The sequence below is a fragment of the Quercus robur genome, chromosome 6 (genome assembly GCF_932294415.1).
Source record: "Quercus robur chromosome 6, dhQueRobu3.1, whole genome shotgun sequence".
In the NCBI taxonomy this organism is placed as follows: Eukaryota; Viridiplantae; Streptophyta; class Magnoliopsida; order Fagales; family Fagaceae; genus Quercus; species Quercus robur.
In genome coordinates this window covers 16,179,239-16,194,714 of record NC_065539.1, presented here as the reverse complement: position 1 = coordinate 16,194,714, position 15,476 = coordinate 16,179,239, and the positions used below count along the sequence as shown (strand labels likewise).

The 15,476-nt window shown below is 33.7% G+C and overlaps 1 protein-coding gene across 1 annotated transcript; it reads left to right on the top strand.

The window, feature by feature from the left end:
- Positions 1-294: 294 nt before the first annotated feature.
- Positions 295-14,913, top strand: LOC126732989 (probable sphingolipid transporter spinster homolog 2). The gene is made up of 16 exons (XM_050436089.1): positions 295-577; positions 1,016-1,147; positions 3,676-3,777; positions 3,888-3,992; positions 4,099-4,174; positions 4,299-4,373; positions 5,227-5,329; positions 5,413-5,478; positions 8,238-8,319; positions 9,607-9,704; positions 9,916-9,992; positions 10,110-10,223; positions 11,195-11,314; positions 11,534-11,662; positions 12,821-12,899; positions 14,089-14,913. The coding sequence occupies exons 1-16, from the start codon at positions 459-461 to the stop codon at positions 14,220-14,222; spliced, it is 1,611 nt and encodes a 536-aa protein (XP_050292046.1). The 5' UTR covers positions 295-458; the 3' UTR covers positions 14,223-14,913.
- Positions 14,914-15,476: the final 563 nt, after the last annotated feature.

The following is a 15,476-nucleotide window of genomic DNA, read 5'->3' as shown; positions in this document are numbered from 1 at the left end:
TTTTTCATTTAATAAATAAGTGTTATTTGTTTCAAAAAACTATATCAGACGCTATCAATAAAAAAAAAAAACTATATCAGACTATTTCAATAAATTAATCACAATTTTTTATACTATCAGGAAAATAAATTAATCATTTATAGGGATAGATCGATATGATTTTTAAAAATAGGTATTACTTATTTTTATTTACTGGGTACCAAATAACAAAATAGATGTTGAGGTGTATTACCGAAAAATTGTATTTTTCTCAAAGTCATGAGGGAGCAACGTGGACTTTGGACTTGGAGTTGCAGCCTGTACCTGGAGGATGCTTGCGTTGCTTAACAAAGACTACCAAGGAACAACACAACAAACAAAATAGTATAAAACTATATATATATATATATATATATCTCAAATATCAGATAACAAAAATCAATCCTCCATCACAACAAAAACAACTTCCCCCTTAAGAAATGGATTCACTGCATCCTAACCGTTCCAATCTCGAAGACGAAGAAGAAATGGACACTAAACCCTTAAAACACGACGACTCAGCTCCCACTTCTTCTCCTTCATGGTTCACCCCCAAAAGGTACAACACAATTCAGACCTTCTCGTATTTTCAATTCTGTATTGCAAAAAATATTCTCGTTTTCAACTACTTCAAATTTCTAGGGTTTGCGTGTCAGTGTTTTCTAATGTCTGATTGCTTTTCGAAAACTATAATCTCTGTTTGGTTGCCAAGAAAACATGTTAACATTTACGTATTTATTGCTAATTTCTTTAGGAAATGGAGTGAATGATTGATTAATGAATTAATTTATGATACTATATATATATATTTTTTCTGTAATGCAAACATTTAATCATAAGGAAGGAAAGCTGAATTTTGTGTGAATTAAAGTTCAGCTTGGATTGCAATGTTTGCTGATTGGGATTTAATGCTTAGTTTTGTTTGAAAAAATAAAATGAAGATTTTTGGAAACTGGCTCCTGCATATGTTGATAAAGGATTTATTTTCTGTTTGCAGGTTACTCTCGATCTTCTGCGTAATTAACATGATAAATTATGTGGATCGAGGTGCAATAGCAAGCAATGGTGTAAATGGTAGTCTTGGGACTTGCACGGATGGTGGAACTTGCACTTCGGGTAGCGGGATTCAGTAAGATCTACTGGAATTATTTTGTATGATTGTGTAATTATCAACTACAAATTTTACACACAATTCATCAGGGAAATAAAGTAAACCTACTATGAAGTCAATACGAGACACATTATGTCGTGCTTGCTAAGAGTTAGACTTGCATGAATCCTATGTAGATAAATTCAAAGTCCCATATTCCCAGTACAGCAAAGGGTTTAAAATGAAGAAGAAGAAGGATTCAGCACCCATGTCATACTATTTTCAGATATGATAACTACTAGTACCATTAATAACTCTTGTAACTATTGCAATTTATTATGTTATAAAATATTATTAAGATACTATAGGGTTTTGAATTCCTAGATGGCTATGAATGAATTTCTGGAAATGAAAACTTGAAATGATATGCTGGAGCTCATCTTCATCCAAGACTAGGATAGTGTTTATGTCGTGCAAATGAACTTTGGTTAAAGGCGGGTTCAAGATCCACTGTATGCATGTGTTCTTTTCACATAAAAAAGAAACAACAAATAGTGATGTAGCTCATGAATGATGTGTACTCTTACCTCTCCCCACCACACCCTCTCTATGTATTTGTCTCTTTCCATGCTCATGAAGATACATGCTTATGTTCCAAAGACACAAACAAGGTACAAGGATACTAAAAATAAATGCAATGCCAACCAAATTTTTATGTTCTAAATTTTCATTATATTGTAATAATTTCATTAAAAAAACACAAAAAGTTGTGTGACCCTTATACATGGGAAGTATACAAAGGAAGAAAAGACTAAGGAACACAAATCCTGAGCAATATCACAATGAAGGAAAAGATGTGACATTGACTCCTCATGGCTCTTACACATATAACACTAATCCATGATAATTAATCCCCTTTCCTTGAGATCATCTGCTGTCAAAATTTTCCCCATTCAACACACCAAGAGAAAAAAGCCTCTCTTGATGGTGCTCATATGTTTTGGAATGCTTTGCCATTGAAAGTGTTTTTTCCACTCCCATATGAAAAGCATTGTAATAGCTCTTGATTTGAAAATATTACATTTCAAAGGAATTCAAGCCATTTTGTCTTCTTCTTCTTCCATATAAGCTTGATTGCATATTTGCATTTAAATATTTATCCCACTGTCGCGTTTCGTTGGCCTTCTGTTCCATTTTGGGATGTCCCAAAATATGCTCCTCTCCTCTTTGAAAAGTCAATGGAGATGATGTTAATTTTTTTTCAAATTACCCTTTTCATTATTTGAAGGGTTAATATTCCTCTTTATTTGAGTTTAAGTTAAAGTTGGTTGTTTTGGAAACTTACATATTTTAATTTAAAATGCAATGCATTAAATGATGTTACCTTGCATTTTCTAAACAAAACCAGCAGTAGGGGATGGAGGAAGTAATTGTATGCATACATAGTGGCATATTTTATCTGACAAGTCTCTCATAGAACTTTATGTGCATGTGTGTACGCGTGCATTGGCATATTCTATGATACAATCTTTATCACATTTCAAGATTGATAATTTTCTCAGGTCTCTCATAGAACTTTATGTGTGTGTGTGTGTGTGTGTGTGGGTGCGCATGTGAGTAAGTTCTATTTATTTTATTTAGTTATTCAGTTAAACCAATGATTTGTTATCGTAATAAATAGCAATAACTACTTCATCCAATTTGCATATTTTTAATTTTCTATTTAAGCTAGAAGTTTGGTATTATTTGTATACATTCTTATATGAAATTAAAATGACTGCCATTTGATTTGATCTGAATGGCGCCAGCCATCGTATTAATTAATCTTACTTTTTCTTGATAAGATTCTCACATCTGTGAAATGCTTGACTGTTCAGGGTGCTCTTAATAAAATTTGATGTAAATCCAAAGATGTGGAATGCACCAGAAGCCAATTATTAGCAACTTTTTCTAGCACTTTATTTCATTGGTCTCGTGTGTGGGGCTATATTCATTGTGATTCCATTCCTGTGTTTCTAGATTCTTTATCTTTTTGTGCATAATTTTTGTAATTCTTTTACTACTTCATGCCCTTGCTCATTGCAGTATTTTTTAATAAAATTTATTATTTATCAAAAAAAATAAAAATAAAAGGAGTGTTTGGGGTGTAGTGTTTATGCTTCTTGTTGGATTTGTGCTTGCTATATATGCATGCATAACGTACACATACCAGATATCAATTCTTTGTCTATTTACGACTAGTAAAGTAAGATTTACCGCCAATGGGTACATGGACAGGCTGGCAGCCTTCATGCATGAACACACACTGCAATCATTCCTCCCCTACACCCACACCACCATGACATTCTAAATTTCGGGAGAAGATGTAACCGTTCTTAATCTATTGGCTGAAATTTTACAATCATCCTCTTCCAACATTACGACTTGTAGTTGAAGCTTGATATGCTATAGATTTTTTTTTTTTTTTTTTTTAATTTATTTAAATTTTTATATGCTATGATATGCTACAGAATTTGTTTCCTTAAAATCTTGGTCTTCTTTGGCTTATCATATCATTATTCTTGCAGGGGAGAATTCAACTTGAGCAATTTTGAAGATGGTGTTCTTTCTTCTGCATTTATGGTAGGACTTCTTGTGGCATCTCCAATATTTGCATCCTTGTCAAAAAGGTGAACACCTTCTGTAGTATATAAGTTGCTCACTAAAATAATATCAGTGTCTTATCATTTACCTTATTGGGATCCAAGTTCTTATACATAGCACATCATTGCACTTGCAGCCACAATCCCTTTAGGCTTATTGGAGTTGGGTTATCTGTTTGGACATTGGCTGTAATTGGGTGTGGTTGTTCCTTTGATTTTTGGTCCATCACAATATGTCGCATGTAAGTTTAACAAAACTGTTGCTTTCAAGAACTGCACTTTTTTTAGTGCCTTTTATCACCTTCATGTACTAGATTGTGAATTTTAACGAGTGAGTTGTCTGTCTAGGCTGGTTGGTGTCGGAGAGGCTTCTTTCATAAGTCTTGCTGCTCCATTTATAGATGATCATGCTCCTGCTGCTCAGGTTTGTTTGCTTTGCTTCATCTTTTAGTTTCTATTTTTAAGTTATTATTGAACTTTTAGAATTTTCTATTTATTTATCTGCTGATTTTGCATTTATTTTATATAATTCTTTGTCATGGCCCCAGAAAACAGCATGGCTTGCAACATTTTACATGTGTATACCAGCTGGAGTTGCTCTAGGCTATGTTTATGGTGGATTGGTAAGTTTCATATTTGGGTAGCTAAACCTCCAGATTCTGTATCTATGATTCTCTTTTTGGTTAAAATTGCAGCTTCTTTTGTCTTTGTTTGTGAAGGTGGGTTTGGTTGTCCTTATTTAGCTTACAAAAATTAGCCTTGTGTGCTGCACAATGTTGATTAAATTTTTTTTAAAATATATTTGCAATTTTTTATAATATTCTTTAAATGCTACACCATGTCAACTGATAAGTTTTGGATGAGGTGATTACTAATGGTGTTCAAGACAAAAATTGTTTTGTGAATAGCCCTTTCCTTCATTACCTGCAAATTTGGTTGGCCTATAATACCACTGCTGAAGTCAGTTTCCTATTCTAATTAGTACTGAATGGCTTGCTGTTTGCTCTTTATCTGGAGCCTTAGCCCTCCTGCCTTCACCTTTCCTATGTCCCCCTTTTTCCCAATGAACCAAAAGGAGAAAGCACTGTTGTGTTCTTTCCTGCAAGCTGTATATGTTAGTACTCCCTTCTGTTGAAGGTTCCCACAAAACTCCAAATTGATGTTTGGACCCTGTTTTGGTTTTATGACGGACTATCCCTGTTAAGATGATAGGGTTAGTTTTCTACTATTTGGCCAGTTAGTAATGGATTATCAGATTTTTTAGATCAGAGAACCTTCACTGATTTATGTGATTTTGGTTTCAGTAATCAAGATGAAAAAGGTCCAAGAATCTGCACTGTTCTTATCTCTTTGGCTCCCCTAAATTTTAATCTGTTTTAATGACATTTTTTATGTTGGTTCACTTGGTGGCAGCTTTTTCTATTAGACTCTGGATATGTGTGATCGTTAAAGGCTTCTGATTTTGCTAATTTTTAGGTTGGAGACTATTTGAATTGGCGATTTGCATTTTGGGTAGAGGCCATTTTTATGCTTCCATTTGCTGTTTTTGGTTTTGTGATGAAACCTTTGCAACTAAAAGGTACTTCTTTTGGGATGCATCACTCTATATGTGTGTGTGTGTTTAATATTAACTTGGTAATGGTATTGAGCTTGTACCCACAGGATTTTCTCCTATTGAATCAAAAACATCATCAACATCTGTTGAAATTGCTTCGCCTGTAATTGAAGGTATTGCATATTTTGTCATTATTTTTATTGTTATCACTTTTTTTCTTCTTCTTCTTGTCAGCACTGCTCATACAATTTCATTTTGGCAAGAAACTATAATCTAGTTCTTATCATGCTTTTTTTTTTGGATAAGTTCTTATTATGCTTAATTGAAGAGTGGTCTTTAATAGTGGGGTGACAGAATAATTCTTATTTACCCCCTCTCCCTAGGGGATGCTCGTAGAATTCTCCCACCTGTTGTCGATCGATGGATCAGGCAAAATTGTCTGTAGCTGACCACTTGGTGGATGGTTGAGCCCTAGGCAGGTCATCGTTTACAACATGTTTCCATAGAAATGTACTCCAAAAACAAAAATCTAATTTTGTGAGTAAAAAATACATTTAATTTATAAATCAATATATACAAGATTTTATTTCGAGCTCATCAAAAGCAAAAAACAAAAGATGAGGTTGTCCCCACTAACAAGAGCTTGCATCATGTGATGCTTTGGGAACCCAAGGTCATTAGGACCGAAAACCACCACAAATTATAGAGTTACAGATAATAGCTGTGAGAAAAGCATAGTTTAAGAAGAGAAAAGACACAGATTTACCAGTATGTGAGAAGGGTGAGAGTTGAGTTGCAAAACTCACGCCATGGATTAAGAGAAAAGTCATGGACTCACAACTTGAATGAAGATTGAGGGGAGATGAGAGTTTGAGAGAGGGGGTAATCTATTAAAAATGAGAAAAAGAAAGATGGGAATAATAATAAGAGATAAGGTTAGATTCTCAGTTTACAACAAGCTTACCTTAGCCAAAAAAAGAAAAGAAAAAGAAGAGATAAATATGAATTAAAGATGTGGTCAGGTTGGTTTTTTCTGTTAGAATTTCCTTAAACCTGACACTTGACCCGCAACGTGCTTTTTAAGGAAAATAAGGCCTGCAGCTGGAGATCAATTTTTGAAGTTGACACTAAACCACCCTCTAGTTTGCACTAAAGTGAAAACGCTATTGCATATTTGGTCATCAACCTTTGAACTTCATTTCAAAATTGTCCTTAGACTTTAAAAATGTTTCAGTTTAGAAATTAGACCTTATACTTTCAAACTGATCTTTATCATCATCTAATGGACGGAAAATTCTGACTTGGCAAATGAAATTCATGCCATGCCATAGGCTCCACATTGTCAAAGTGACACTAGTTTCATGAATCCCATTTAGTATGCCTGCATTTTCAATCCATCAGTTTTTAGTTGACTATGTGGACCTTTTTAAAACATTTTGAAGTATAGGGATGATTATGAAACAAAGGTTAAGGGTTGTGGACTTGTGGACTAAATATGCAATTTAACCTTAATAAAATTTACAATGTGGACATATTTATCACTTGAGCAAATATTTAATTCCTCATGACCAACCCCATTGCCATCTTCCATTGCTGTCTACTGCTGGCGTATGGTCTCCTGAATTCTCACCACTCTTCAAGACCTCATAGCTGCCCAAAACCCACTGGTTCCCTTTTAGAACCCGACGCCCATAGCCTACACCATGGAACACCAAAATCAACCCTAACCCACTACTATAAATCCTGCCCTTCAACCATTAATGTCTAAAATTGATCCATTCAGCTGTTGTTGCCACCACCAAACTGATGATCCATTTGATCTGTGAACCCAATTCCACAAGAGTTGCCTTCGATTGCAAAATCCTCAAGCTGCTGCCCCTTTTTTAATAAATCAACGGTCGGTCACCCAAACCTTGAAACCCAAACCCATTACCCACTCCTTGATGGCTCTTTGGTGAGTTGGGAGAGAACATGATGAACATAAGGAGGGGTGAGATTTCAGGACAGAGAAGGAAGATATGAAGAGGAAATTAACGAGTTCAGTTTAGTCCAATCTACAAGGTATTTTAGTGATAACTTCGAAATTTGAAGGACTAACTTACAAAATAGGTTAACCACAAAGGGTATTTTGTAATTTTTCAAATAAGGGTTGATTTAGATGGGGTATTTTTCTCAAGCTACACTCAGAAAATTGTACACATAAATGTGTGAAAAATCAGTTAATTTGGATGGAACCCTAATTATTTCATTTTAGTACAAACTTAAGCGTAGCTTAGTGACAAATTCAAAAATTCAGGGATTGAATTGCGAAATGGGTAAACCGTTGTAAATTTTGTGTGTGTGTGTGTGTGTTTAGGAAGCATATGTTTTACAGAACGGATTTGAAAGCAGTTTTTGATGCTGATTTATTGTAATGCAGTATTTGTGTGCCTAGGATGTAAGTGCAGGCAAGTTTCTGGTGGTGATATTATATAACTAATACACTCAGTAAATAGGGCTTTAGAGAATGATTCTCTAAAATATATATATTAATGGGTAAAAGATGGCTTACATTATACTTGACATATAAATAGCACTACATTTTCTAATGACAGCTTGCATAATAATAACTCTCCCCTAGTTCCATGAGCATGCAATCAAAAAGTCATAAAAGACTATTGACTGACTTAAATTCTACACAAACTATAACATAAAGGATTAAACAATAAACTGACCAGACTTCAAGAAATATTAATTTGAAAAATCATATCTAGCTGGTTGCATCACATTGGAAGTGTTTATCTTTGCAACATAGTTCTGTGCTTCTTGGTTCTTTACATGTTTCAATTTCTTTTTCTTTTTTTTTTTTAATTTTTTTATGATAGAACTATTCATTATGGTTTTCTTAGATATAAAGCTTCTTCACTGAGTGCTAATTAGTTCCCAACTGTAGATTCAGAGGTCTCTGATATAAATGGTCATGATGCGGTTCGTGTTGAAGGTATCATGGCTCAAGCCTCTGATAAAGGTTCTGAGTAAGTGGTTCTTGCATCTGTGCTTCTCCATGCCTCTTTTATTCTTACATATGGCTGTATATGTACTGGCATTTGCTAACATGAGGAAAATTGGATTATGCCTCCTTTTAGAAATATATAGATAGTGAAGGGAAAGGAACTAAATACTACTAATGTTATAAAAAGCAGAGGGAGAGTTCCAAAACAAGAAAATTTAAAAAAAAAAATATTATTATTATTATTTTTAAATTTTTTTAAGAAAGACACCGCTACAAAAAACTAAGTACCAAGTATTCATTTTGTCCTCACTGAAGACTCATTGTCAAAGCACCTCAAACTTAGATTTTTTTTTGGGTGAGTATGGTTAACAATGCATGTTGAAAGACAGAACTTTAGCTATAAGTATAAGAAAGATAATTGACTTGTTAGTGTCTCTAGGAAAAGAAACAAATAACATAACGCTTCTATGAGAATAATGATTAAATTCACATTTTTTCCTCAAGTTAAACTTTTGGAAAAGTGGTAATTTATCATGGTATTAGAGTCGATGTTCCTGAGTTTGAACCCTATCTCCACTCTACCTCCCAATTTTTTTTTTTTTTTTTTTTTTATAAAAAAATCCCATATGTTGGGCCCTTGATTGGTGATGAGCAAAGGAGAGTGATTAGGAAAGTATGACTTTGAATAGAATAGAATGGCAGAAAAGATTATATGCTGACCTGGGTTAGTTTGCTCAGGATTCAAAATTTTGGGATTAAGGCCTTGTTCTTGGGTCTCATTTATTAAGGGGGAGTTTGGGCCTACACATGAGGAGTGTTAGAATAATGATTAAATGATTAAAATCATTCTTCTTTAACAGTTTAAGCTTTTGGGATAACTGGTAATTTATCATTTTCTATTTTTACGTCACATATTGTATTTAGAGAGTGAGAATGCTGGAGAACCTAACAGAGGGAAAAAAAAAGAAAAGGATGCTGGAGTCACTTCTTTAATATTCACTGTACCAATCTGGTGATGGATCCTCATTTTGACGACTGTGATTGAGCTTAATTATTTTAAGTTTCAGTTGGGCCTGTGCCATTAAGGTGGTTCATGGCAATGCAGGTTTCTTATTTGTTTTGTCCATTGCTATGCCTAGTTATCCATCTCAAGGGATAAGAGTTTTTTCAAGTTCCATTTGTATGTCTGGTAACCCATTTGATGTCTTTTGACACCTCATAAAAATTTGTTGCAAATAGAAAGAGTATACACATCTCATCTCCTTACCATCCTCCTCTATCTAATTGTTTCCTCATCTTTGTATTTCAGGTCAGAGGGTGCATTTGGAATTATGAATCGGTTTTCTAGATTTTCAGAAGACATGAAAGTGCTTTTGCTGGATAAAGTTTATGTTGTGAATGTTTTAGGTACTTTCTCATTTTCTGCATAAGATTGCAGTTTCTTCATTTAGATACAAACTTAGAAAAGTATCAACTCAAAATGAGCTCATAATTGTGATCATGATCTTTGTTAGTTTTATTTGGAGTTTCTAATAGAGTGGTGGCTATCAGGTTACTTATCTTATATATTAAATATTTGTTTATGTTGTTATTATTTTCTTTTCCATTTGGTTGGTAGGTTACATAGCATACAACTTTGTCATTGGAGCATACTCATACTGGGGACCAAAGGCTGGTTATAACATTTATCATATGGTATAACTATTTTATTAACTTCCATTTATTATCCTTTCATCTGGGAATTTTTTTTCCCGGTTAATTTTGACCTTTAGTGATAATAGCAACCTTGTGGTTAATTGAGACTCTTGGCAGAGTGATGCAGATTTGTTGTTTGGAGGGATCACTATCGTTTGTGGAATTTTTGGGACGTTATCTGGAGGCTTCTTCCTGGATTATATGGGTGCCACAATCTCTAACGCATTTAAGGTGAGTTATGTCGCATCTAAGGAATATGCAGGTGAATGGCTCTTGAAATACATCTTCATGCATTCTTAGATATCCCAGCTGCTGATTACACTGTAATTTTAAGTTTGTACTACAATTGTGAGTAATAAGACATTATTCAACCTTTACATAAGTACACTTGGACAAATATAATGTTTGTTGATGTTGCATACTTGCATAAATGCTTGAACTTTTCATTTAATGGATTTGCGGATAATTTACTTGAGCCATGTTGTTCATTGCAATAATTGCAAAAGTTTGAAAAAGCTTTACAATTTCCACCCCAAATCTCACTGTTAGTTGCTTTTAAGCTTGCATAAGTTTTATTTTTTATTTTTTTTGGGAGGGGTGGGGGGGTTATGTTTTTCATTTTTGTTTTCTTAAATACCATTTGCCTGGGCATGTTTGTATATTTTGATTTTGATGGGTATTTAGGATCTTAATTTTCTTTCATATCCTATGGTCACATGTACGCACATGAAAACACAGACATTCACTTTATTATTGAGCAAGTAACTGTTGTAGGTTTCTTACTAAGCATTTCCTAATCTCTTTATTTTATTTCTGGTTTTGGTTATGTACAACATAATTAGTTTGAAACTTTGAATTGATTTTCAATAGTTATTTGTTGAAAGCTCATACTATTTTTTATTTCTTATTTTAAATTAACTTGTTTCTGCAAATTTTTATTGTGATATCGAATATCTTATTTATAATATAATCCTGAAAATGGCCAAATTTTATACAGAAAATGATTTTTGTGACTTCTGTATTTGTGTACATGCACTGATGGAGATTGTCATCTGCTGTTTGTTAAAAATGTAAAATTTATTTATTTTTTTATCAAAAAAAATAAATGTAAAATTTTCATTTTGCATTTTTAATATCTGAATTTTCTGACAATAACTTGTGTACTATTTATTATCTTCTAACTTCCTCTATTCCTGTAACAGCTTCTTTCTGGAGCTACATTTCTAGGTGCAATTTTTTGTTTCAGTGCCTTCTGTTTTAGAAGCTTGTATGGTTTTATACCTCTTTTCTCAATGGGTGAGCTACTAGTGTTTGTCACACAGGTAAGTTTATAATTTTGTGAATTTGGTTAAAAATTTGATTGTCATATTAGCTGGGCTTGCAGTTGTTCTTTACTTAATGGCTGATTTTTTTAAATAAATAAATAAATAAATATATATATAGTGCAAGTTGACAGTAATTTTTAGAATGCTTTTATTCTGAAATAATATTTTGAAATTTGATTTTCACATTTCCTTCACTGCAACTCTTTGCTTTTGCAGGCTCCTGTTAATTATGTGTGTCTCCATTGTGTCAAACCAAGTATGAGGCCATTAGCTATGGCTATGTCGACTGTTTCAATCCACATCTTTGGTGATGTGCCTTCCTCACCTCTTGTTGGGGTCCTTCAGGTGCGTCTTCAAAACTCTCTTGATTCACATCTTAGAGGAAGGGGAGAATAATGTCATTGATATAAGGTTGTCTCCTTAACATGCATAAATTATTCCAATAAATAATTAAATAATATTCATTGTTTTATGATTTATTTTGTGCTGAAAGGTGTAGCATCTTCCACTTTGGACAAATAATCTTGCTACTTTTTTGGTCCTTTGTGGCTTCCTAATTAAATTATTTTTTTGGCAAAAGTAGTTTTTAGATGTGGTATTAGTGAGCATTAGGTTGATAATTCATATGAAATCTGGACCTTTTTCATAAACATAAAAGTTACTCTCTGGGTGCTTAAGAAATTTTGCTTATGACATTCTGTAATGTCCCAATTTTGGTGGAGTGGAGAGATTGGGGACATTGTAATGTTTTAAACTAAAGTGCGGACATTGCAACTACCTTATACTTAAGGGGGAAAACTGTAATATGCCCTAATTTTTAGGAGTCTCTTCTTTTGGAGCTATCCTTTATTGATAAGCTTACTTAAAAAAAATAAAAATATTCTAATGTTCCCATAAGCCATTTGCATGTGTATGCAAAATAGTGAAGCAGAGATGGCCCAGTGGAGGTTTTAGAAATTAGGAGGCTAGAAAAACACATTTAAGAAATTCTTAGGCTTGTATATCTGGTTAAAGTAGGATGTCTTTCGGCCTGATCATGAAAAACTTGCTCTAACCAAACCTATGGTTTTATCAAATGTGGTCAGAAAAATTAAATGCACCTTCTTTTGATTTCAAGGTTGTGGAGGTTTCTTTGTTGAACTCCCACATTATTGAAAACCTCATTACTTCATAACATGATAACCAACTCCACATTTGGATGCTTTTTGTTTATATGCTGAAATTTTTTTAATTAAATTGTTTTGTTCATCTCTGGAGTAAGGCAGCCTATCAACCACCTCTCAAACCTCGCAAAAACATTGAGCCTTGTGCACTGTATACAACATTTTTTATAGTAAAATCATTATTTTCACTGTTTGATAATGTCCTTGCAATTCCTTTCTTCAGCTTGGGGTGTTAAAGGCTTCTAGTTTGATTTCCTTTCCTGCTTTGCATCCTTAGCCTTTCCCATCTTCAAATATTTTTTGATGGCATCATCTTGGCTCTAATAAATTTCATACACAGGATTATGTTAACAATTGGAGGGAAACAGCACTTATTCTGACATCCATTCTGTTTATTGCTGCTGGAATATGGCTTATAGGTGAGTGACACAGAATCAGTTAAACAGCTTGTGCAGAGGTGATGATATGAGTGTTTCTACCTTTGGCTTCAATTGAAGCCTCCAATATTTTGTTTTTTTTTAGTGAACTTAAGTTTAAAAAATTTAGAGAAAGAAATTTTAAATTCAATATAACATGCATTAGTTGTATATATATGTAAATACATGTAAAGGCAGTTACCCTGTTTTGGTCCGGGTCAAAGTAGGGTCCTGGTGGGGTAGATGGAGATAGATAGATAGTCTTAAATATTAGTGTTTTCTGCCTGAAGTGGCTACTTGCAAGACTGCTGTATCTGTTCAGCACAGATAAGATTTATTTTTTTGGAAAGGATTGGCTCCAAACATGTTTGAAGCCTTAGGCTTCAACCCCCAATAGGAAGATAACATGTGTCCTTGTCATGTGCAATGCACATGACTCACTTAGTTGGTTGAGTTAAGTGTGGTTAAGTGAGTTGACAGGGACACATGTCATCTTCCCATTAGGGGGTTGAAGCCTAAGGCTCCAAACATATTTGGAGCCAAACTTTGTCTTATCTTTTTATAGTAAATCACTTTGTTTTCCAGAATCATGATTGGCTTCATATACTTTAAGAAGCTTTCACGGTAATGTGAAGCTACTGATTTTGAAGTTAATTAAAGAAAAAAGGTAGAATTTGAAGCTATTAGCATGAGCATTCATTCTTAAGATACCACAAATTGTTTTTCAGTATTTATCCAAGCCACGCTTACCAGATATGCCTGTTCTAACTTGACTTTCTCGAGTGTAATCTGTTAAGGCCCCAGTAAGCAAGACAAAGGTGAATTGTGTCAAGTGTTTTTTGAGCAACTTCTGGATAATTCTAGTAGAAGAAGCCTTACAACCTTGAGTAAAAAAAAAATGTACCACTTTTGGACTAAATACTGTCACTAATTGAGTAAAAAAAAAAATTCATGGCATGGTAAATTGTACAATTCATTTATTTTGTACAAAAAAAAGAGAGTTGTACTGTTTATTCATTCATCAGGAAGTTATCTATTTTGAGCAACATAGTTAATCTTTGATAATGTTCCATCATACGTCTTTCAAGCCCAGGGATGTGATGACTGGATAAGAAAGTCAATGAAAAGTTATCTGATTGTTGAGGAAAACTAAATAATATGGAGTTTAATGAAAATTGTATTACTTTTACAGGGATCTTCCTGAAAAGTGTGGACAAGTTTAATGAAGGTGATGAAAATGAAGTCTCTACGGTTGAGAAGGCCAACATGAAGCCATTGCTGGGAGGGAACAGAAATGAGATGATAGATGACCCTGGCGAAGCATAAGTTTCTATGATAATATGTTGAAACTTATGCTTTGACAAGTAGTTGAACTATGCTTTCTCCCTGATGCAGTGCATTCTGCTTTCTTCATCCTGAATATAGTGCAACATTTGATAGTTTATTTGGGTCTTTCTTAACGGGTGATTTGTGGTGGAAATATACAGCATTGTTATAGGTTTCTTAAGATTTTCCTCCAATCTCTAACTTGATAATTGGACAAAAGTAAGCAGCTATCGTCTCTTTCTGGTTCAGAGTCTTTAAAGTGAGCAACTTGATGAAAAGGTACTTGACAACTTATTTAAGAGTGGATCTGAAAAACTCCTGTTCATCTATAAGATTCTAGTGCTGTCGGATGACAAGTGTTAGGTTGCCACTTGGGTAAGATTGCTGTCAAAATTTGTATGTTGAAGATTTGTGAGAGATCATGCAAAGCTAAAACTGTATTTCCACCTTCAATCAGTAAGAAAACAGGCAGGTAAATGTTAAGGTTGAGCTTTGCTATTTGTTTGTCAGAGAAATTGTTGATAGCAACAGTTTGTAACAAGAATTTTTTTGAATCGTTCACAGTACATTTTTTCTGGTGTATAGTCTTCAACAATTATGTAAATAAAATTTATTTGTTGACAAGTTACAACAACGAAGCCATAATGCTAAATTTTGGGGGTCAGTTATGGATCCTCAATAAATTAATCAAGATTGGCCACATGTATTTATTTTTTCCTTCACTGATTTTATCTGAAGCCTGTTACTTTACATGACATTTGACCTTTTTTACTACTACGACTACTAATAATGTTATTTGCTGACAAGTTAACAGAATTTAAAATATTGGTTTATTATGCTCTTCCTAAATTGTGTTTACCACTTCAGATAGACGCATCAAGCAAATGTGAATAATTTAAATAGACGTGCTGTGTGTGTGTGTTTGCTTGAAGCATCTTTCCCCTTTCTACCTAAATTTAGTAGAACTAAATTAGTAGAAGCAGAAGTGGCTCAACATAGTCTACAGTCCTGATCATTAAAGTCTATCACTAAACCTACAACTACAACAACAACTAAAATTACATTAGTGTTTGGGAAAATTGTATGGTTTTAACTTTTAAGCCCTCCATTAATATTATGGTATGAATCATGCAACTGGTGTCTAACATGCAAGGTGCAACTAATGTCTAGTTGGTAGGAATCACCTGTGGATCCCATTATTTGTATATGATACGGATCTTATTTGTGTATGATATGGATGTACAAAACTACAAG